This window comes from Clinocottus analis, unplaced genomic scaffold, assembly GCF_023055335.1.
Source record: "Clinocottus analis isolate CAN_PGR_092001 unplaced genomic scaffold, fCliAna1.0.p SCAF_4, whole genome shotgun sequence".
Taxonomy (NCBI): domain Eukaryota; kingdom Metazoa; phylum Chordata; class Actinopteri; order Perciformes; family Cottidae; genus Clinocottus; species Clinocottus analis.
The window spans coordinates 10,191,812-10,215,947 of NW_027176153.1; the positions used below are offsets into that span (position 1 = coordinate 10,191,812).

The 24,136-nt window shown below is 44.9% G+C and overlaps 2 protein-coding genes across 3 annotated transcripts; one reads left to right on the forward strand and one right to left on the reverse strand.

Annotated features, from left to right (window-relative positions):
* The first annotated feature begins 95 nt into the window (after positions 1-95).
* On the forward strand, positions 96-11,089 carry brpf3b (bromodomain and PHD finger containing, 3b). Of its 2 annotated transcripts, none has more exons than XM_068598297.1 (13): positions 96-485; positions 1,635-3,188; positions 3,351-3,513; positions 3,663-3,794; positions 4,616-4,744; positions 5,547-5,859; positions 7,405-7,701; positions 8,383-8,988; positions 9,281-9,362; positions 9,440-9,528; positions 9,753-9,847; positions 10,430-10,584; positions 10,803-11,089. In XM_068598297.1, the coding sequence occupies exons 2-13, from the start codon at positions 1,651-1,653 to the stop codon at positions 10,984-10,986; spliced, it is 3,783 nt and encodes a 1,260-aa protein (XP_068454398.1). In that variant the 5' UTR covers positions 96-485; positions 1,635-1,650; the 3' UTR covers positions 10,987-11,089. The 2 variants fall into 2 exon arrangements, with proteins under 2 accessions (XP_068454398.1, XP_068454399.1); XM_068598298.1 differs by lacking the exon at positions 96-485 and adding an exon at positions 962-1,099.
* A 3,236-nt stretch (positions 11,090-14,325) lies between these two features.
* Positions 14,326-22,427, reverse strand: nr1h5 (nuclear receptor subfamily 1, group H, member 5). Its single transcript, XM_068598236.1, has 11 exons — positions 22,331-22,427; positions 18,192-18,590; positions 17,962-18,102; positions 17,732-17,856; positions 16,065-16,163; positions 15,869-15,965; positions 15,496-15,612; positions 15,269-15,358; positions 15,026-15,139; positions 14,896-14,898; positions 14,326-14,753 (listed from the first exon to the last, which is right to left on the reverse strand). Exons 1-11 carry the CDS (start codon positions 22,425-22,427, stop codon positions 14,551-14,553), a joined length of 1,485 nt encoding a protein of 494 aa, XP_068454337.1. The 3' UTR covers positions 14,326-14,550.
* Positions 22,428-24,136: the final 1,709 nt, after the last annotated feature.

Genomic DNA, 24,136 nt, shown 5'->3' on the forward strand with positions numbered 1-24,136 from the left:
TGACGCGTTGAAAACACTTTATTTTGAAACGCGTATCCGGAAGTCCTATGTTTCACTCGGGCTAGTATCGACTGTGCACATTCTCAGGACTCCAAACAGCGAGCCAGCTAGCCGAAGGATGCTAGTATTCCTTCTCCTCACAATATTTTAATCGACAATAAGCTGTTTCTCGGCGTTTTAATGCAAATGTATCCTCGTGTTCCCAGTAAACCCGTGCGGTTGACTGTTTGCCTTCTAACCGCCTTGTTGTAAAGAAACGGAAGCGGTTTCAAATAGCGAAATATACCGGCTGTGCCAGAAAACTGTAGCTGGTCGGTAGTTAGCTGTTAGCTTCGAGAGTACAGCAAGTAAGGCGGCTGGATAGGCAACCATTGCTGTAGGCAACCATTACTGTAGGCAACCATTACTGTAGGCAACCATTGCTGTAGAAGCGGCTCCAGACCGCCGGCTGTCGAGATACCTGTGTCAGTCAGTTGCCATAATAGGTAAGATGACTTAAGTTTGTTAGTTATTGTTTCTTTATTATAGAGCGACTCATTAATTTGTATTTATTATTAAGATGGCAACATGTTCTGCACCTTGTCAACGTTAAAATATAAGAAGGCAGCTGAAGTTAGTTCTGCCTATCTTTTAAAGTTAGCAGGTTAGCTGGTGATATGTAACGTTATAACGTTAACTAACTAGTTAGCTCTCTACTTTCATGTCAGAATACAAGTACTGTCACGATGCTGGGCCTTTCTCAACCCGTTTGACAAGATTAAGACGTAAAGCACTGCAATAACATTCACTTACAGAATTTTAAATTCTATTAAATCCAAAGAAAAGCTTTTAGTTGTGTGTAAAACTGTAAATATGGCTGACATTTCACTCCCGAAATACGAGCGCTGATCGGGTTTTCTTAAAGCTGATTGGTTCTGGGGAAGATCAGTCACGCAATGCTGGAAGCTGATTGGATGAGCCCTGTGTGTCGTTATTTGCCGTTGCGGCTAGCACTGATAGTAGTTGACAACAGTGAGACAAAGTCGAGAATAATCGAGAGATACATTTTATTTTCTGTCCGTCTCTCTATTGACAGTGTACAGTGAACGTCATGTTGACGGTAGGTTACGTCAGCTCTTAATGCATTTACTTAATTAGAGTAAATTATAGTTTGGCGAGTTGAGCCATGTGAAGGAATGTTAACGCCACAGGTGATGGTGACCATAGTCCTGCCAAATAACACTGCATGTAAATGCAAGGCACATACAGGGGTGCGTCCCTGCGCTTAATTTAATAATAACAATAAAAAGATAAGCATTGTAAGCCTATTCAGACCTTAGTTCTCTTGCATTGTTACAGTAAAGGAATTAGATTTAGCTTAGTCTTGTGCATCTAAAATTACAAGAAATGAGGCTGTCCAATGAATCTCGCTAGATCAGAATAGGAGATTTATGTACATTCAAGATAACACGTGCAAACAATAACAACAAAATACTATCGCAACAGTTGAATTATGGCATAATGTTTGAACATTTCACTGTAATGCTACCAAATGCTCATTTTGATGCAAACTATGTTTTGTATATTATTATTTAAAGTGTACAACACCTTTTCTTATATTATTTTATTTCCTTTTTATCCCAACTGGTGGTAAGGTGTGACTTGTGGCCTATGAGGAAGCCACGTCGAAAAGGCCAGGTGGCCGCAGGGGATGGAACGGATGTCAGGAAGTCCAATGGGACAGTTGGTGGGCGTGGGGCTGCCCGCCAGCGATCCCCGTCCCCCTACAGCCTCAAAGCGTCTCCAAGCAGAGAAACCCTGTCATACTCCCAGGCCCAGAAGGTGGTAGAGGTGGAACTAGATGGTAGGCTTCATCGCATTTCTATTCTGGAACCCTTGGAGGTCATTACTGAGGATGAGATGATGGCTCAGGACATTATTGAGTGTAACAGTAACAAGGAGAACAGTGAGCAGTCATCACCTCCCACCAGCAGTGCCCAAACAGTCCGCAAAACCATCACACCCCGGGGCCGCAGGAAAGACTCCAAATGTCCCACTATAAAGTCGCCACCACCTTCCAAGAACCACTGCCCCAATTCTCATCCACCATCCCCTGAAAAGTGTAATGAATCACACCATCAGCACATGACCCTACCTGAACCTAAGTTTCACGTGTTAGAAACCTTCACACCAGTCGAAGCGCCTCCTCTGCCCGCAGCATATTATCGTTACATTGAGCGGTTAGCTGAGGAGATGGAAGCTGAGGCAGAATATGACATGGATGATGAGGACACCGTCTGGCTGGAGATGGTCAATGCTGGCCGGACATCAGAGGGTTTCTCAGCTGTCACACCAGACTACTTTGAGCTCATTGTGGACCGGATGGAGGAGGAGGCGTACCGGGAAGCCCGCAGCCGGGCACCCTCTCAGAGTGCTATTGACGATGATGCCTTCTGCTGCGTGTGCCTCGATGATGAGTGCCTCAACAGCAATGTAATCCTCTTCTGCGACTCCTGCAACCTGGCCGTCCATCAGGAGTGTTACGGTGTTCCCTACATCCCTGAGGGTCAGTGGCTGTGCCGCTGCTGCCTTCAGTCCCCTCAGAAACCTGTTGACTGTGTTCTATGTCCGAACCGCGGAGGCGCTTTTAAACAAACGAGTGACGGTCGCTGGGCACATGTAGTCTGTGCCATCTGGATCCCTGAGGTCTGCTTTGCCAACACAGTGTTTCTGGAACCAGTGGAAGGGGTCAATAACATCCCGCCCGCACGCTGGAAACTGACTTGTTACCTGTGCAAGCAAAAGGGCCGTGGTGCATCCATTCAGTGCCACAAGGCAAACTGTTACACTGCGTTTCATGTCACGTGTGCTCAGCGTGCTGGCCTGTTTATGAAGATCGATCCTGTGCGAGAGACAAACGTTAATGGGACTACATTCTCTGTTAAAAAGACAGCATTCTGTGAGGCCCATTCACCACCAGGACAAGAGCCCGTCTCAGATGAGGATGGTGAAGGGAGAGTGGTGGGCAGCAGAGGGAGGGCTAGCAGAGGACGGAGTGCCTACACAGAGGGCCCTGCAACACCGAAAAAAGGCAGGAAATCTGAAGATGATGCCAAGATGGATAAAAAGAAAGGAAAGAAGGGATCAGAGTCAACAGAACAACACTCTGCTTCACCACAAGTGACCGTGCCTCAGATACCCATAAGCAGGTTAGACTTTATTTTACTTTTAATGTAACAAAATGCTGCACATCTGTTGTAAAAAATATGTTTTGACCAATTTAAATAAGTATACAATGAATGATGAAATGCCTGGACCAATGTTAGTTATGTTGACAGTAAGACCAGCCTGCATACTTCTCTGTTGTACAGGCTGAATATCATCTGCAAAGGAATCCTCTTTCAGAGAAAAAAACAGTTCATGCATAGGCTGCATAATTACTGGTTACTGAAGCGTCAGTCGAGGAACGGCGTCCCGCTGGTCCGGCGTCTGCACTCTAGCATCCAATCCCAAAGGAATACTGAACAAGTCCTGGTAGGAAACCGTTTTACAGTCTTTGCTCTCTGTAACTGTTTTTGTCTTTTTATTTAGCCATTGTCCAAGCAAACAATTTATTAAATGTATTAATTCCCTCAATTAAGTGTTGATACAATACCCATTGAAAATTGTATTGTACTTTGTAGCCTGAGGTGGATGAGAAGGTTTCTGCTGCAAGAGAAGCACTGAGATATTGGCAGAAACTGCGGCATGATCTTGAGAAAGCCAGGCTGTTGGTGGAGCTCATCCGCAAAAGGGAGAAACTCAAAAGAGAACAGGTAATATTCACGTCATGAACTTCACATGCTCACAAAGGACGGTAACTTAATGTAATTCCTGCGATATCCTGTTTTGTTCACAACTCAAACATATACTATTTACTGTCATGAGGAGTAAAGCAACCCCAAAATATTCACATTAAGAAGCTGAAAGGACAGAAAAGAAATGACTTAAACAAAATAAATCAATTAGCTAAATAGTTTGCTAACTATTTAATAGTTGACAATCGCTTTAATATTTGCGGTTCTACAGGATGTTTTCAATCTGATTGTTTGAGGATTCAAAGTATCTGAATTATGGGTCTTTTATATGTATATGTAATATGTAAGGTGTTCACCAATGTAGTCTGAAGATTTAAGATGTTTGAATGGTCTCACTTATTTGCCTGTCTTATAGAGAGTATGCGTATCTCTTTTATACGTGATACTATCTCTTTGCTATAACTGAGTGGTAAAACAAACCAAGAGGTGCCTGCTATGAATGGACAGAGCTGTGTCACACAGAAGGAAAAAAACAAATACTCTTTTCCAAAGAAAAGGCCATCAATTATAGAGATGATGGACTGAACTGCCAGTGGCCTGTGGATGTTACACTCTTGAGTTTGTATGATATTCTCATTGGCTGTGGACATCTCTACAGAAATATTTCGATTTGATCAAGTTTCATAGAAAAACAATTTTCTCGGTTAGTTAACATTGCCGCTCACTAGCTTCTCTTCCCTTTAGCCTCTTGGAGGTCTGTAAAAACTTTCTTGTGAAATTTGTATGGCGGAAACTTCCACATACGGTGACATCACATTCACATCCTCTGGCAACTGCAGGTCAAAGTTCACCAGGAAGCTCTGGAGATGCAGTTGACCCCGATGTTGTTGCTGCTACGCTCCACTCTGGACCAACTACAGGAGAAGGACACAGCCCAGATCTTTGCACAGCCAGTCAACATCAAGGAGGTTAGACGCTTCACTGTTACAACCCTAGTTGCCAGTGACCAGATGTAAAGATGTTATATAGAGTTGCTAAGTGTTGGCACCATGTTCCCCCCACCCCCTCCTATTTTTAAATATATTTAAAAGATATGCTCAGTGTTCCTTGAGTCAATCTTGGGACTCTCACAGTAAATGTAAAGACCCGATAGGTCGATGTTCCTATCGTCAGTTATTATTTATTTTGCCATATCTTCCGAAAAATCTGGTTTTCTCTGTCCTTTTGGCAGACGACTCTGAATACTACAGTACCCATGAGTTGCTGTTTAGAAGAAGCCAGTCAGAGGCGCAAATCACTGATATAGCAAAGTTCAGAACACAACATTGTTGCTATTATTAGGAAAGGCTTCATTTTTGCTGAATTCACTACACCCCAAAACGATAAGTGAACTGATTAAAGCTTCAGATTGGAAATAGGTTTCCTCAGCAGCGTACTCTTTAGGTTCTGCCAGCTGTGAGAGGTGCATATGACCGAATGTAAAGCTAGGAGGTGGCATATTTCTTGCCTTTCTTGCATTTGGGAAGCATAGTTAACCTCCCCCCGAAGTTTCTCTGTACACAGGCTTATAAGGCCTTTTACTTTTCATCAAAGGACCAGATCTTTTCTTATATAGCCAGTATTTATGGTTCTGCAGAACCATAGCAAACAAAACAGCACACTCTCTCTCTATATAACGTTTTTCTATCTGTCCAGTGTTTTTGTCTTTGAATTGCCTATATGTGTCCCTTCTCCTCATGAGCTTTTAGAGTTATGTTGTCTTGTCCTCAGGTCCCAGACTACCTGGAGTTCATCAGCCAGCCCATGGACTTTTCCACGATGCGCATTAAGCTGGAGAGTCACGCCTACCGCTCAGTGGCTGACCTGGAGACCGACTTCCACCTGATGGTGTCCAACTGCCTCCTCTACAACAACAAGGACACGGTCTTTCACCGGGTAGCGCTGCGTCTGAGAGATTTGGGGGGAGCCGTACTGCGCCATTCACAACGGCAAGCCACCAACACCGGCCTGGACCTGAACACTGGCATGCACCTCTCGGAGTCGCCGCAGAAACGGGACTTTTACAGCTGCACCTGGGAGGATGGTAAGTCAAAACGGTGGCACTCGACAGGAAATGTGACCACACACACATCTGTTTTACTTTAGATTGGGGTCTATGTGTACCTTTCTTATGAGTAGATGCTTTTTAGATGCATGGTAAGTGGTTCAGTACAATTTAAGAAACCTTTTACGAACATTTTTTGTGTTAGTCTATTTTAATGATAATATACACTGCCTGCCCAAAAAAAAGTTGCCACCCGGATTTAACTACTATTGCATTCTGTACAAGTCTGTGGGGTCAGTGCTATGATCTGGGGTTGCTGCAGTTGGTCAGGTCTATAGGTTCAGCAACGACCAGGTTATTCCATCAATGGATGTTTTCTTCCCTGATGGCACGGGCATATTCCAAGATGACAATGCCAGAATTCATTGGGCTTAAATTGTGAAAGAGTGGTTCAGGGAGCATGAGACATCATGTTCACACATGGAAGTCCAGACATTAACCCCATTGAGAATCTTTGGGATGTGCTGGAGAAGGCTTTGCGCAGAGGTCAGACTCTACCATCATCAATACAAGATCTTGGTGAGAAATTAATGCAACACTGGATGGAAATAAATCTTGTGACATTGCAGAAGCTTATGGAAACAATGCCACATCGAATGCTGTAATCAAAGCCTAAGGCGGCCCAACAAAATATTAGTGTGTGACCTTTTTTTTGATGGCGACTTTTTTTTTTGGCAACTGGGACTGGAATAGTTATTTGCTATGCTTTATTATGGACATGAATTAAAGTGTGAGGCATTTAACTACAGCAAAACTACATCAAAACTTCTGTTTACATATTCTAAAGACTTGGGTTGAACTGCAAGTTTAATCCAAGTGCCACTTCTCCAAAAATGTCTCCAGTGTGTCTGTGGATATGGGCTGTGAATGCTTTTTTTCCACTGAACCTGACTGAGTGTGTAATAATACAAAATGTTCTTTTCCATCAAATAGCATGAACATCAGCGACAATGCTTGAAAGCAGAATCGTGTGGCCACCACCAGTAAATGAGATGGTTGCATGCCTCACTTTGCATAATGCTCTCTTTTGTGTAATAGTGGAGGCTGATATTTTCCGACAAGTGATGGATTTGAATGAAATTTGGCAGGAAAAGGGGTTGGCTATTATATATTTAACTGGGTCATTTCAAATCAGAATTTGTTTTGGATTTGTGGTTGATGTTCTCTTCTCTGACTTGTCTATCTACTATTGTGTTGCTAGGTAAACACCGTAACTCTGTAGCTCAAGAAATTACACTATATGTTGTGTTTGTCGGTGAACATGACAAGTGCTGAAAGAATCAAGTTCTGGCAGTTGATTTATTAATTAATTTAACTAGTCTTTGTGGGGATAAACAACAGCACTTGGCTCTGATCTCTTTTTTTGAGAGACGGAATGTAATTTCTTGTTTGCAAGTGCGTCGGTTGCTCGCCAGCTAATCTGTTCAGTTAATAAATATCAGTATTAAACTCTCGCTCTTTGTACTTTCGTGGTCATGCTTGTCTGCTTCACCCTTAAGCCTGACCCCTTCCTGATGTGTCCAGTTGACAGTGTGCTGGATCCAGACAACCGGCTTCATATGACCGTGGAGGAACAGCTGAAGGAGCTGTTGGAAAAGATGGACTTTGTCTCCTCCATGCGATGCAGCGGCGCCCGAACCAGACGCATGCGCCTGCTTCGTCGCGAGATCAACAACATCCGCTACAGGCAGGGCCAGGACCACCGCTCCAGCCTTCTCAATGGACATCTGAAGGACGAGGACGATGAGGCCGACGAAGAGGAGGAAGATGACGATGACAAAGATGCCAAGGCCGACCGCGGCCTGTCGTCCTCGGACAAAGGTGGGTGATGAAAAGCACTGAACCGTTTAACAGTATGACATTGCCTGCATGAACCTTTTTAAAAGCCTCTTATTTTCTATGAGACCAGTTGTGAACATGAGCTAACGGAACATTGTCCTCAGGTAATTGAGCCAGGGTCCCCCCCACGCACCAACCCCAACCACCCCACTGTCTCCAGTCTAGTAAGTAGGGGCCCACAGAGTCTTGTTAGCCATGGCTGCCTCACAACTCCTCTCTCCCAGTGCACTCTATGTCTGCACCTCTTCTGTACATCACTCTCATGGACTCACCACTCTCCATTGGCCACGTACAGTCATGCCATGTCATCCCTCTTCTGACTGCAGGCTAGCCCAGCCTCTGCTACCACAGAGGTGCGCCGCAGAATACCTGCGATTTGTGTCAGTTGAGTCTTAAAATACTGCCATGTTGTCATGTTGCTGGTGTACAGTTGTGGGAGCAAAGTTATCTATTCACTCGTCTCGATAAGGTCCTCCATATCTATAGAATACCTCCACTCCCTTTGAGCCGGTTAAACTGATTGAATGAGATGTGACCCATTCTGAAGTGACACCATATTCCAGTGTGAATATTACACCACCGCATCACACGACATACTAAATGGACATTCATTTGAAATTCATGCTGGCGGAAAATTTAGTCCAACTTTTCTTTCTCTTCCAGATGACCTCAAATCCACTTCGCCCCCGACTCTGGAACCAACCGGGCCAGCCCCTGCTCCGCGACACGGGGACGCCCCTCTGGAACCTCCCACACTGCGGCCAATCACAGGGGAGCCCCGGCCCCCCAGCTGGGCCTGCAAACGCCTAAAGATGGACTGCAACCTCACAGACCTCACCGCGGAGAACATGAATTGCACTAAAACGCAGCAGCGGGAGGTGTTGCCGCCTCCCATTTTGCACAGCGAAGGACGGGCGCCGGTGGCCAACGGCCTGCCAGAGCTCGCCGCTCCTCCGCGTCCCACCACCGAGGGAGTTGGACGACGGACCTCCGTTTTGTTCAAAAAGGCGAAAAATGGAGCCAAGCTGTTCAGAGAGAGAGACAATCCTTTGCTGAATGGGAAGGAGCCGCAGGACAACAGTTCCAGCAACGCCCCCACAGCACCCAACTCCACAGCCAGCACCCCGTCCTCGACACCTTTATCCACTCCCTCGAAGACCCCACAGAAAAGCTCCAGCCCCCCCACCCTCAATGATCAATGGTCCCCCAGTCGCTACATGAGCTCAGATAGTGAGCTGGATAAGACACCAAATCATACACTGGAAAGCGGTGAGAGGCTTTAACTAGTTCCTTACATTAGTTTCCGATCCTCACACAGAACTACCTGTGGCACTGAAGGCATCAGTCGAATGTCCACATGGGTAGTTAATAAATGTGCTGTACTTTAAATCCCTCTTCTTAAAAAGATGGAATAGCTGTGTTCAATTTGTCTTTATACATTTTTAATATCCGTTTATCACATCAGGTTAGCATCTGTACCTGTCTGTAGGTTTGCTCTTTTGTATCTAGCTTTCCTCCTGGTCTTCTGAGATTGTTCTAAGAATTCTCATTTGCCTTGCAGGCCTGACCAACGGTTTCAACAAGCACAAAGACGGCGGGTCCGACTCAGAGTACAGCCCTTGTCCAGTCCTGCACAAAGAAATGTAAGACACGGTGCAGCCGTTGTTTGGTTGTGATCGGTAATGAGTGACAATACATTCACGGTGACATTGTCTTCCAGTCGCTCACCACCCAAACGAAGCCTCGGGAAACCAGCTCTTTCCAAAGTTCCCTTTCTGGAGATCATCAATGGAGACTCTGATTACACTGGTATGTTTTTTTTTATTAAGCATACGTCTCCTGATACGTCTCCTGAAATTAAATAGAAATTATTTCTGTTGTGAACCACCATTATTCTCTTTTCTCACTCTCCTCACAAGTATCCATAAGCGTCAGGACATTTTGCAGTTCAAAACACATTACTAACTTCAATGTAAATATTTTTTTCTTCTTATCAATAAAAAGAAATTCACTATGTCCTGCTGTTTTTTCAGGCAACGGCAGTCTAATGTCTACGGACGGGGCGGATCTGGAGTCCTTAGTTCTGGTGTGGGCCAAGTGTCGGGGATATCCCTCCTATCCTGCTCTGGTAAGCCCGTATTCTTCTAAGCGTTAATGACGCGCCATCTAACATGAACCGCCAACAGATGGTGCAGCTCTCTTGGCAACTTTTACCAAACATCTTGAGGAATTCAAATGAGGGAGTCTTAATGTGATATAACTACATAACCAAATCTAGATCTAAACTCCATGGTGTCTGGGTTCATAATAGTGTCCGTAGTCCCACAACAGCCTGAATGAAGCCGCTATCAGCTCCTTCTGGGTGACCGGCAGCAGTTTGATTCAGCACCGGCAGCACGGCGGTGAAGAGCGGACTATCTCAACGCTGATTGGCTGACGCAACTCTGACTCATGCGTTTTTGCAGCCGGAGTTGGGAAATTTCAACTTGCGCATCGACAACTCGCGTGTCAACCCGAGTTCGCTCCGCGACCTGCGGGCTGTTCGTGCTGCTTCTACGCGTCTGACGCGCTGCCCGCTGAAAAAAAAGGCATCTACGCAGCTTCGACGCAGCTGTGCATTGACTTTACATGTAATCTCGACACGCGTCGAAATCTTGACGCATTTGGTGTGAACACAGCATATGACTTCTCGACTGTGTGTTCGTTTCAGGTCATCGACCCAGAGATGCCGGAGGAGGGCATGCTGCACAACGGGGTTCCCATCCCCGTGCCGCCCAAAGAGGTCCTCTCTCTTGGGGAGCAGAGGCAGGAGGAGACCAACGAGAGGCTCTACCTGGTGCTCTTCTTTGACAACAAGAGGACATGGTGAGGGGCCCACGCTCGAGTATACCTTATATCCGTGAGATCAGATGCATTTCAGCTGGTTTCAGCAAGGAGGATCAGAATAATTAGGTTGAGCTGCTACAGAAAAAAAAGAAAAGGCTTCTTATTTTGCCTACTGTTTTTTTTTATTTTTAAATGAAATGAGCATAGTTTTATATATTTTAGTTTTCTGTATATTTTCTGTGTTTCTGGTATTGTAGGCAGTGGCTCCCACGAGACAAAGTGACCGCCCTGGGTGTAGACGACACAGCGGACAAGCTGCGCATAATGGAAGGTCGCAAGTCCAGCATCCGCAAGTCGGTCCAGGTGGCGTACGACCGCGCCATGATCCACCAGAGCCGAGTCAGCCACAGCCACGGCTTTGTCACCTCCAATTACCTGTAGAGGACGGCGGCGAGTCCCGTCCCCCCCTTTCCCCGTGTGCGCACACATTCGGCAACTATGCATCTCTGTTTTGGTCTTAAAGCCGCAGGTGGTCCCACCGCGAGTGGAGTTATTATTCTCATCATGTTCTCAGAGAGGCTGCTGCCCAGCAGACTGCTGGACTGTAGTCTGTTCCCACACCACTAGTGTCTGACGCAGAGCGACGGCGCTTTGCCTCCGTCTCGCGTCGCGGAGCTCTGGATGAAGTTACCTTGAGGTCCCACGTTGCTGCAGTCTGGAAGCATTAAATCCCTCGTTCAGAGGGTTGTATGGAGGTATCCGCTTACCTTGATGTGAATCGGTGTGTCTGGATCAAATGTAAAAGAATTCCCCTTTATTTCGTATCATGCTACTGCCAAGGAATCAAACTGTCAGAAAAGAGATTTGACATATTTATATGAAGCGCAGACGACGTGTGAATGGATCACTGCCATGTTTTATACAATAGCTTTTTACATTTTAATCTTTTACAAAGACACTTGTATATTATAAAGGCACACTTTGTGTACATATGTGTGTTTATTATCAAACCCAATGTAATTTAATGTTGCTGTTTTTAAAATGCGTATTTCAATCAACCCTCAAGGGGCGAAGCGTGGCTGTGTATGTTCGTGGAGATGAAATAATTCCTGACTTGCCGCAGTGTACTTGGCTTGTCTTTGATGTCATTTCATTGTTGTGCGTGTGCATGTGAATACGTTCAGAACATGCAACACAATGAGCCAATTGTTCTTTATATGAATTCTCTTTTTGATACAGAGAAATTATTTATTTATGGGATATAGAAATCAAGTTATATTGGTGAAAGTTGAGACACATCTAAATTCACATTTGGTTTGGTGATTTTACTGTCAATCATTCACTGTTGACCCCAGATTATACTATTTATTGTCACGTTTTATCAAATGGGAAAAATACACCTTTATAAGCTTGTAATACCTGCATATTTTATCTGTTTACCAAATATTTTGTCAAAAGAAGTATTTCCACATTTTGGGTAATAAATGCTCTATTAAAAATCTTTTGGGACACTTAACTGCAGTTTAAGTTTGTTTTTTTTAGCCAAGGGGGAGAACAGCCATTGTTTAGTGGAATTTAATAATGACGTCATTTGGACTATTACAACCTGCTGCTGAGCTCCAGATGGTTTAAACTGATTATTTCCAGTGGAATAGAGGTTTTGCATATCTGTACTCGACAGCCGATTGGCTTATTTCAGACCAAACGTACAGATGGCTGCAGGTCTGAGAGCAGAGCTGTTGCAGGGAGCAGGGTGTATTCAGCCTCCCTCACCGCTGCAGAGGAAGTCGAGCATCGGCCCGAGGAGATCCTCACTGCCTCCTGCTCGCACCAGCAAACGGGAACATTTTGTTCATTAATTTTAAGCCTGTAGGAGCTTAGAAGTTTTCTGAGTGAGAGTCTGGATTCAGTGAGCACACCAGAAAGTAGATCTTGAAGCTCCTGAGGCTTTCCCAGGGCCAGACTACATGCATGATCTCCCCAGCGTGTTCTGGGTCCACCCCGCGGCCCCTTACCAGTTGGAAATGCCCGGAGAAAACCTCTAAAGCGAGATGCCCAGGAGGCCTTCTGAGCAGAAGCCCGAGCCACCTCGGCTGGCCCCTTTTCGTCCCAAAGGAGCAGCGTGACCACCATCTGGATGTCTGAGCTCCTCTCTCCATCTCTCAGGCTGAGCCTCGCCCTCCAGAGAGAGTTTTATTTCAGCTGCTTCTGTCTGCTCACCGCATCGCTTGTGCCGTGCCGAACCACCTCGTCAAGCTCCCGCTCCATTTTACCCTTATGTGAACGAGACACACGAGATACTCGAACACTCTCGCTTGGTGGCGTAGACACTCAACCTGCCAACCCCCCCCCCCCCCCCCCCCCCCCCCCCCCCCCCCCGGCTGACGGACTGATGGAGCCCAACAGAACCGCGATGCCCAACAAAACTGCATCCACACGGAACCCGCACTGCTCCTGTATGTGACATCAGACAATTGTTTGGGGCTTCCTTTAGCGCCCTTAACCGAGGCCCCATCCCAATGTCCCCCCTGAACCCTCAAGCCCTGAACCCTCAGGGGCTTACTGACGTCAGCTGCTAACTGGTTGAGTGTGAGAGGCTGCGAGGGCTTGATGTTGTAAATATGAATGGGACAGCACTTTGCTGCAACATATTACGTGCTGACGTCAAGAAATATTGTGTATTTTGTACTTTTTATTCATTGATTTGAACGTCTTCCTCATGAGATGAGAAGTTATTTTCCATTATCAATGTACTCATTTTGTTCAAACGAAATGATTGAATGTAAAAAAATATAAGTGTATATATATGTATATATATATATGTGTGTGTGTGTGTATGTGTGCGTATATATATATATATATATATATATATATATATATATATATATACACACACACACACGTTATATAGATATAACATGTACATTACATAATAGGAGATATATATATATATATTTATATATGACTCATCGGACCAGCCTCCTCAATAAAATAAAAATAAGAGACAAGGTTTTGCTGGGAATTGGATGGAAGATGGAACACGTGGTAAAGTATGTAAAAAAAAAGTCAGGATAGTAACTATACTATGACATTTTTAACTGAACATGCTCTTACGTTTCATGTTCTTTTTGTACGTGTGTGTGTGTGTGTGTGTGTGTGTGTGTGTGTGTGTGTGTGTGTGTGTGTGTGTACATTCAGAGCATACAGCACAATAAGACAATTGTTCTTTATATTCAAATTTCATTTTGATTATCTCTTGATCTCTCTTTGGACTAAAGAATATTAAATCGTATTTAAAACAAATGGAGTGAGGTTTTAAAAAACATGCAGCCGTCATTTTAACAAAAGTTCACGTTTGGTTTGGTTTTCACACAAGATCATTCGCCACCATTCACTGTTAAATATCCTCTTTATTGTCGAGAGCTCCATAATTATTAAATGAGATAATATATACCTAAAGCTTGCACAACCTGTATGTTTTTACAAAATATTTAGTCTCACTAGAATTAAATGGTCTAATAAAAACCTTTTGGAAACTAAGTGAAGTTTCAGGTTGTTGCTTTTAAAATCAAGTAATAATTTACAATAACAACTTGGAAAATATTTCAATGTTTTACATCAATGATTCAGACCGTCAGCTCAAACCCTCAGGAAGAGTTAAGAGTCCAGCTTGCAAACAGTCTGCGTTTTATTTTATTTTCAACAATATTCAGCATATTAAAAAGTACTGTTAATTATAAATGTTAGCTGATACAACAGTTATAAAAAAAGGATGATAAAATATATCTTGTCCAAACAAACTACAGCAATCTACAAACACATTTCAGTCCCATCATAAGCTAAAATTCAATAATGATCATGTCTGTGTGCGTGTGTGTGTGTGTGCGTGTGTGTATGTGCATGTGTGTGTGTGTCCAACACAGTCTGCTCATCGGGAGGAAACTCTCCTCAGCTCATAGTCCTTCAATTCCAACACCAGAACCGTGTTTGGCGGGTTCCCCTCTGTCAGTGTCCCGGCTGCCGTCTCGTCAGGAGGAGGTAGTTGTGGCGAAGCGTCCGCAGCTCGGTCAGTCGGCCCAGCAGGCGCCCGAACCGCTGAGGTCCCCCTCGTGCAGCTCCAGCCTGGGCCCCACACACCCTGGACAGCAGGTCCAAGATCAGTTCCTGCATTTTCTCAACGCAGCTGGCTGCGTGCAGGGACGCGCGGTCTGCAGAACACGACACAGAGAGAGAGAGAGAGAGCCTGTTTTGTGTTTGTATCCAAACCATTACTGAGGGATACAGATGTCGGACTATGAAAGCACCTCTGCTACAGAGCAGGTAAGCTACAGATCATTTTACTACTGAAACCTGCTAAAGAGCCGCAAATGTGTTTAAACTGATTATTTACAGTGGGATAGAGCATTTGCGAGTCTTGAACGGACAGTTGTTTCCACATGTTTCAAAGTCCAGTCCACACATCCAGACTCCTGGTCCATACCTGAGCAGAGCAGAGCCGTTGCCGTGAGCAGCGTGTATTCTGCCTCCGTCACTCGCAGCGTTGCCATGCTGTGGAAGAAGTTGAGCACCGGCCCGAAGAGATCCTCACTGCCTCCTGTTCACACCAGCAAATACAAACAGGGAATTGTTCTCCTTTTCTTTAATACATTGAACATACTTTTTTGTTTGGTCACAGCCTGTAAAATCGTTGTTATTTTCTGAGTGAGTGCACATCTGGACCCACCTGAGTTGACCAGCATCCCACTGTGGATGTTTTCCTTTGACGCTACATTTCTCAACCAGTTGTGTGATGACGTGCTGAAAATCTGCAGGGCTGATATTCAGGGAAAAAGTATTATTCTAAGTATCAAACTGAACTAGAGTACTAGTATGAACATTACACGTGTGTGTGTGTGTGTGTGTGTGTGTGTGTGTGTGTGTGTGTGTGTGTGTGTGTGTGTGTGTGTCCACCTGGACTGGGGCTAGTTGGGTTGTGGGAGAACTGCTGTGCTGAGAGCAGGAACATGACCTCCAGCGAAGAGACGGACAAGAGAGAGCTCTGGTCAGGAAAGTCCAGGAGGTCAAACCCTGTGAGGGGAACGTCCATATTTGTTTTGAATTCACACGTTTTTACTCTTTCGTGTCATCATCACTCGCGAGACACAGCGGTAAAGACGATGAATGGCAGTATACGTACAAGTATTATGCCACGTCTTGATTTGTACGTGGTGTAATCATGCATCACGTGTGGGTCGAGCCATTTAAATCCCCTTTCTATGATCTCGTTTCACGTTTCTGTGAAACCAATTTTCTCTTTATTTCACATCAGTCCTGTCAAGCTCACCTGGCACTGTCCTGGCAAACTGTAGCAGCCGTTGCAGATGGGGCGACGCTAAGTCAGACAAGCCCTCTTCTTCTTTTGTACACAACCACTCAAGCAGCTGAGCAGACACACACACACACACACACACGCAACCATCAGGGCAATGTAGAAATAATAGTGTTTTTTGGGGAGGAGGGGTTTCCACTCGGTGACCTACCCTGCAGTGGCTGCCGTCCTGTGCTTTGTACAGCTGGTGGGCCTCCACCATCCGGTCCACGAGGTACTTCTGTTCCTGGGTTAAACTGGCAGACACCGCCTGAGGGAGATGGTTTTACCAGGATATGGATTAGAATATAACTTCCACATGTTAAAACTATTACACCATTACATAGAAATGTACATTATTATAGCCTACTACCCTATGATGTTTTTTATTTTTAATTTTATGACTTACTATACGAGGACTTTTTTAAATTACGTTTTGTTGTGACACAGTATACTATAATATATATTGACATAACACACTGGGACATTACTGTGACAAACTATGATTTTCTATGATGTTTTCGTCACATTTTATGGCACACACAAGGACATATTTTACGACATTTTCTATGACATAATATCCTGTGACCTTTTTTTGACATGTCTTCTGGCATACTGCACTATGACATTTGGCAAGACATATTATACCATGACTTTTTAGTGACATGTTTGATGACATTAAAGTGACATACAGTACAATGACATATTGATGACATTTTCATGTCATAATATGCTGTGACGTTTTATGATATTTTTTACGACATACTAAACTCTGACTTTTTATAGCGTTCTTATATATGACCATTTTGTGACATTTTTATAGCTTACTATGGAAATGTTTTTTAAATTACATTTTTATGGCATTTCTCTGTGACAATATATATCTCTGTCTTTATTTATGACACCTTATCCCTTGACATTTAATTTGACATTTAGAAGCCAATATGTGCAATGTTGCTAATGAATGAGCGGGACCGCTTTATGGCAAAAATGAGTTTGCCGGTTGTAAAATTTTCTAGATTAAGCTAAAACAAGCATTCACATCCAGTTGATAGAAAAACCATACACTGTATCAATATGGCAAAATAAAATGACATGTCCCGTGAAAGAGGATTTAATCCCACTCCCAACAGTCCTAACCCTATTTATAGTTGTTTAACCAAACGACAAACCAACCATTTAATAATTTAAACCACAGCATCCTTCAACCCAACGTCTAACTTACACTAGCTGATTGAGCCTTTGATGAGTGCCGCCGCATGAACCTCGACTACACAACCATAGTGTAGCATCAGTGAGCTCCGGCCAGGGTCTGACAACTGTCCAGCTCTGCTTCAAAGACTTTTACGCAATTGTTCCAGATTTTCTTTATTTTCAGGCTGGTCTTGTGGATTTGGAGCTAGTCATGTTGAACTTTGTGTAATACTGACAATTATTAATGCTGCTTTTGCTTTTTGATGGCAGTGACCTATCCGACTTTACAGGACCCGTGATCAATTCATGGCCTTCTGTTTTGATAGCCAGGTGATGTGGTGGCTAACATTTACCCTGTCATGCGTCAGCTTTAGCTTCTCTCTTTTACTTAGTGACAGTGTGGGCTTCATGGAAGCTCTGACTGCTTGACCGAGCGGGCTGACTGCAGGGTCAATAAGCACGACGTACAAAGTACAGGCGGCACTAGAGAAAACGTCGAGGATGTCACCAAAGTTAGCAGGGTTCATCCCGTGGGGACCATGAATGTCATCGTAATTCCACGGCTACAGACCAGCGCTGCTATCGCTAGGCCAATGCCCCCGGCGTGGCTCACAAACAGACTGGGTGGGCCCTGCTTTCTATTACCTGCCCAGGTAGCCTGTTGGTAGAGCTGACCCTCTTGCCGTCTGTGTTCTCCTCTTCCTTGTGTCCTCTGACTTTACCGCCTTTCCTCAGCCGTTTGGACTGGCACTGCACCTCTGTCAGGAGGCCTGAGAAAGAAAAAGCATCTTCAGGCCGGAGTCAAAACAGCTAAATGTCTATTGTTTAAGCAAATATTGATTTCTCTGTTTTTCTCTCTTATTAAGTTCACTTGCACTCAGCCAGCATTCCCACAGCACGACACTTCCTCAGCCGACAGTCTTGGCACTTCCTCCTCATGTACATGTCCATCTCACAGCCACCGCCGCTCTTACAGTGATACACAGCCTTTTTAGTCACGCTGCGCCTAAAGAAACCTGCAAGGAAAGAAGCAGAAAGAAGGTCCAGGTGAGGTCTCTAGATTAACTATACGGATATATTTTTTGTATTGGAAAGTCAGAAATACCTTTGCATCCCTCACAGGTCAGAGCGTTGTAGTGATACCCTGACGCTTTATCTCCACACACCACACACAGCTCTTCCTGACCTCTGCCCTTCCCTCCCGACACCACCCGCGTCCTCCGCCCCAGCGGCAGTCCTACCGCTCCGAGCCCCTGAGCCAGGACCCCGCGGTGGGGCTCCAGGCCGGGATCACAGGGGGCCTCCAGGCAATGGGGGCTGTAGTGGTACGGAGGATGGCAGGGCTGCGAAGAGGAGGAGGAGGAGGACGGAGAAGAGGTGGAGGAGGGCGGAGAGCCATAGAGGGAGAAGGGCAGGTTGGCGGGGCTGTACGGTTGTTGGCTGCAAGAGAGCAGCTGAAGGTCAGGGTCCTGAAGGGGGTAGCCCAGAGGGTCAGCCAGCATGTCTGAAATAGAAAAAGTGGATTTTCAGAGGGGGGTGTATAATAATTGCTTTGGTGGTCAGATATGTAAGTTTAAAAACTCATGAGTGAACTGTCCATCTCCAGTTGCAGACCACTTCAATATGGCTTTTGTAATTTTGTGTAGATTTGTGGCCGAATGTAGGATTTAAACCAAAGCACTAAGGCATTTAGACACATGATGAATTCATTTGAACTTCTAAGAAAACTGTTTTTGGAACGTTACCACTTCCTGGAGGGAAAAAAGTGCATCCTCACTGCTGCTGCCTGTCGATCAAATCAAACTGCCTTATTTACTTATTTATTTTCGTAACTGGGATATGGCTGTTATTTGATATTTTTATCAAAGTCAACGAACCTCATGCAAAAGTGTACGAACAAGGTCTGTCTGTGTGGCTTTAAGCCTGATACATCATGTTGCGCTGTTTTCCAAAACTAGAAACACATCCATGTGTCACGCTGTTGCACTCGGGGACATTTTCCTTCACTGCATTGAAAGCAGAACATTTTGATTTAGTTCTGTTTGAGTAACATTTGCAATAAAAACTACAGCGACAACTCCAGCTCATGTGTTTAGCAGGAGCCAATGACTGTGGTTAGCGTTCCAGTCTTTCAATCAGAGGGTCGGTGGTTCGAACCTCGGCTCTGCTAATCGATATCGATGTCGATGACACTTATCCCCGAATTGCTCCCTGTTGCCGTGTCTACACAAATGTAAGTCGCTTTGGATAAAAGCGTCAAAGAAATGTAATGTGGTTATGGCTGAGTTCCACAGACAGGGCAGAGAAGTCAGAAACCACGGAAACTTTGTTGTTTTTGCTATTTTCATTAGATTTGTTGACAATAAGATCAATAGAGTAAATAGCACTACTATCACGTCACGTTTTTTTGGGGGGGGATATGATGTTTACATGAAACATGAGAAACCTGGCTATTGATTCCCCTCCCACACACACACACACACACACACAAACACACACACACACATCTAAACAACAGATCGATAGCTTGAACAAGTGCAATTAGAAACAAACAGAAACATGAATGAGAGTCAACGAGAGTCACAGGAATGTGGTCTTCTGTGACTCGTGTGACTGCTTTTATGGTTCTTGGGGGATATAATAAAAAGTCGAGATTGAGGCCTTGTGAATTTGCTGAAACAGGATGCAGCTGAAAGCTCCCAGTGCCATCAAGGGTGTTTTTTGATCCTCTTTTCTGGTTGCTTCATTCAGCCGGCAATGGCCGCTCCGTGTTGTGACGGGCTGAAACGTCTCTGAGCGTGTATCAGCAGCTTGTGTTTTTGCAAGTCCGGTCTCCTTTGAGAAAACATGTGTGGCCACTGGCAGCCCCTGAAAGAACAGCTGGACCAGTACCACTGGGACTGCTGTGGGATCTTTTATGCGCTGATTAAACGAAGCGCTCATCCAACCGTTAGGAGTCTCAGACACTGCTGGAGATGAAAGTTTAAAGGGTAAAGATGGAAATGGTCTCTGGCGTTGCTGAAGGAGAACTTAAAAATAAGGGCTTTTTTTTCGCAGAGCCTGAGCCCTCTGGGTCCTGCAGCCGCTTACTGGGAGGCCTTTCTAACCATCCAGCCATTGTCATCAGGGTTGTCTCTGCTTCGGCCATGTAGAGGCGAAAAGACCTGTGCCTGCTTTACATTTTAACCATTTATTTTTCAACTGGCTTCCTTGGAAATCTTTTTGCCAATTATGAGTTATTTTTTGCACATATATAACTTTATTTGCATTGTTTTAACAAAGTGATTGCACGTGTTATTAGTTTTTGTCTGATGGAGCAATCTGGTTTACTTGGGATTTCAATTTTATTTAATCTATTAATTTGTAAAAAAAAAAAAAAAAAAACACGGATGGAGGAGTCTCAAAAAGTTGGACCACGTTGTTGGGGCCCGAACATTTTTCTTCCTGCAAACTCGGGCGTGACAGAAAAAGTTTGAGAACCACTGACCTTAAAGGGACTGTTACAAGCTACTGTATTCATGTCGAGAAGCCACAAGGCTCGGTCCCAAAAAAGAGATGACCCGATCACATTTCTTATCATTTGGCGATACAGTCTGATCTTGAAGTTAGTTGAGAACGTGGTATCAATCGTCTCATCCTGAAGTCACGGCATTCTCACATAACACACGACCCACAGCATCACCGGCTCAACCCCTCCTCACCCGCCGTTGAAGAACCGAAACTCCCCCTTATTTTCTCTCTGAGGCGTTCTCCCTCGGCCTCTGCCCTCTCTGATCCATCCAAGACCAAAGGGAGACGCGATGGTGTGGGACTTTCAATACTTTGCCACTGCAACTATCTACCGGTCACCAGTCTTCAACCTTTCGGACCCCAGGAACTGATCTGGAGGTGTTCACGACTATCGACAGTCGATGTAGAAAACGGGTGTGCATTAAGTTCATCCACACCCTCGATTGAGCAAATATCCCAATCGTCACTTTAACGGCGACGCTTGTGAACCCGTCCTCGCTCCATCCTTTTGTCCTCTTTCGGTCTCTCTCTCTCCAGATGTTTTCTGTCTTCATCAGGCCGTGGCGGCGGTGGTTTGCAGGGAGGAGGAGGAGAGGGGGTCCTTGCTTTCTCTGCATGTGACAGAGCTGTGGCTCCTCTGTTTGTAAACCATGTGAACGCTGTCTAAACACTCCTCAGCCTCCCTTCCATCCCACGCACCAGGGAGCCAAACAACACCAGCAAACTACCCCCCATAGCTGCGCCTCCACCGCCCTGCTCCTGGCGGCAGACAACAGGGGGAATTTGTGGATGATGCACGTCAGTATAAATAGATCCTCGGACGCGCACTCAGCCTTCCTGCGTGTGGCGAATGCATCGAGCCGGCTGAAACGCCTCGAGAATCTTTTTTTTCTTTATGTCAGCGAGTTCTTGGAGTTGGTGGATAAAGGATCGACGTTCATCCATCAACTGTGAGAGTTCAGTCACATCCTTGTTGTAACACTACAACGTATAATTTACCCAGTTAGAGGTGCTGCTTTGCTGCTATGTTAATGCTCTGAATGTCGAATTATGCACCTTTAAAGGTGCATAATCCCAAATACCTTTTGTTAGACAGTAAGGAACATGTGATATTTTGGTAAATGTGTAAATGGGACAATAAAGTAGAATAGTAGGGGGAAAAGTCTTAGCAGTCTTACTCGGTAATGTTTTTTTTAAACTTTATTTTAATATAATATTTATTTTTAAATGAAATGGTCAAAGATAGTTAATATAAACTGAGTAGATTTGAGTATTCAGTTATAATTGTGGCAGCAACCTAGCGGGCCGGTCCTCCTGAGCTTCAGAGTGAATATCTAAAACATAAAGACATTCAACCTTAAACTATTTGCAGTAAGTGAGAACATATGTTTTCATAATTTCAGTGAACTAACTCCTGTCACAACAAAGTTGACACCGCAGATTAGACATGAGCCAGGAACCAATAACGCTATAAAACATAATTTGGATAAACGTACCATTGACTGAGAACACTGGAAGTACTTCAGTCGTCTCCACACGTTCATGGACACTCATGTCAAGTCTTCCCTGTACTTCCTGGTTTGAATGTATTGGTGTCAACTTGCAACAGCACAACTAAAACATTCCAGCTTCAGTGTTTTATCCATTATTGTATAAGAAAAAGAAAAGAAAAAAAGAAGGAGAAGCGAAAGTAAAGGCAGCGAGAAAGACATGCAGAGGAGTGTGTGGACTCACCGTAATACTGGAGCTGCTCTGTTGAGCAGTAACCATCCGAGGCGGAGAGAAACCCCCCTGCCGAAAAGCTCATCTCCAACTCCGTCCACTCTCTCATCTGGACAGAATATCCTCTCTCCAGCAAAGTAATACAGGATTTATCTTCACACACACACTTAAAAAGACATAAACACACACACACAGTCAATTACTCAGAGGATTCACAGACATGAAGGATCTGGGAAGTGCAGAAACATTCCTCTATCCCCAGGATGCGTCCAGGTCTCTTAGCTGGAGGGGCTGAGGTCCCGTCCTATTTATATATAAAAATTAAAAAAACAGAGGACGAGTGCAGCTGAGGCTCTTGGTCTGTGGTGGACGATGTGCTGGAGGAGGTCTTAGTCGTCCCCGGGGGATGGGAGGGGAGGCGGAGAGGGGGGGGGGGGGGGTAAAAAAAGGGAAAGCAGGGGACACCCATGAAGGACAGGGATGTGACCGGGGTCCAAACAGCTGGACCTGGCTTCACAGATCAGAAGACGGCAGGGCTGGATGGACGGATGGATGGAGGGAAGGATGGAGACTTCATCTCCACATAGTGAAGAACACCCAACACCCATTGTGCGTGTGTGTGTGTGTGTGTGTGTGTGTGTGTGTGTGTGTGTGTGTGTGTGTGTGTGCGTGTGAGGAGGTTTGGCCTGAATAGATGTTTCCCAGATTGCAACAGCTGTTTTGAGAAAAAGGATTTGTTTAGTTTCTCAGTTTAACCTGATGAGTTGAAATAAAGTAATTACCATAATTAAATCAGTTGTTTTTTTTTAAAAAATTCATGAACTAAATTTTGCGTGTGAAGCTTGCTTCAGTTCATGTGTGTCTGTCTGTCTGTCCGTATTTGTCCTCCGAGCCTTCGGGAGTGTGTTTACTCTGCTTTTGTTTACCGCTGTTCTGTTTGTGTTGCAGTTAATATTGGACAGCAGTTAGATTTAAGGGGCTCGGGGACCTCCTCCTCCCCCACAGACGGTCAGCCAGGCCGGGGGGCCGAGCAGAAAAGGAGACGAGGCCTGAGCCGCCCAGCGGAGATAGAGGAGTGACCTCAACACTGGCCCGTGAATCTCTGAGCGGGGCCGTTTGACACGCAGCATGCTTACTGAGGATTAACGGCGTCCTCCCACCCGCATATCATCCCTTTCACTGGCTCATTATGGGAACCAGGACCCGCTGGCGGATAGCAGAGGGGTGGGTCAGTTGCGCTCACCGAAGCCGTAGCCTTCAGTGGGGCGATCCCGATCGATCTCAGTGATAAATGACACAGGAATGTGAGTGCTCGCTCCACAGTGTCTCTCCTTTGAAGATTGTGTCCAAAGGGTAAATCGGCACACATGTGACCACAGTCCACGATGACAAAACAGCTTTGAGAGAAATTGTGCTTCGGGGAAAACCACAAACGAATGGAGACGACGTGAGCGTCGTAGAGCTACAATAACATTTACCACTACAAGCCTACAAGCCTGCCTTCACATGGTGAAAAGATAAGACTAATAACGTATGACATTATTATTCCTTTTCTTAAAATTGTAACTCTAGAAAGGATCTTTCTGTCTATTCTATTGACTGGATGCAGCGGTGATTTGAGCTAAATGTTATAACATCCAAACATGTTAACAACAAACGCTAACATGCTTTAGTTTAGCAGGTTTATTATTTTCTCCCTCTTCGATAGCGGATTAGCATGCTGACATTTTCTAATTAGCACGAAACACAAAGTAGAGCTGAGGCCGATTGGAAGTTTTTGCAGGGATTTTCTCACCAGCCAACGTATTGGGCAATTTA

What these genes read in the sequence shown, in the direction of transcription:
- brpf3b (XM_068598297.1), top strand. Translation starts at nt 1,651, where the DNA reads ATGAGGAAGCCACGTCGAAAAGGCCAGGTGGCCGCAGGGGATGGAACG. An exon ending in AAATCATACACTGGAAAGCG is followed by an intron (nt 8,989 to 9,280) that starts GTGAGAGGCTTT and finishes TTTGCCTTGCAG; the next exon opens with GCCTGACCAACGGTTTCAAC. An exon ending in TTTGACAACAAGAGGACATG is followed by an intron (nt 10,585 to 10,802) that starts GTGAGGGGCCCA and finishes CTGGTATTGTAG; the next exon opens with GCAGTGGCTCCCACGAGACA.
- nr1h5 (XM_068598236.1), bottom strand. Translation starts at nt 22,427, where the DNA reads ATGAGAGAGTGGACGGAGTTGGAGATGAGCTTTTCGGCAGGGGGGTTT. An exon ending in AGAGCAGCTCCAGTATTACG is followed by an intron (nt 18,591 to 22,330) that starts GTGAGTCCACAC and finishes TTTCTATTTCAG; the next exon opens with ACATGCTGGCTGACCCTCTG. An exon ending in CCCAACTAGCCCCAGTCCAG is followed by an intron (nt 15,359 to 15,495) that starts GTGGACACACAC and finishes CCTGAATATCAG; the next exon opens with CCCTGCAGATTTTCAGCACG.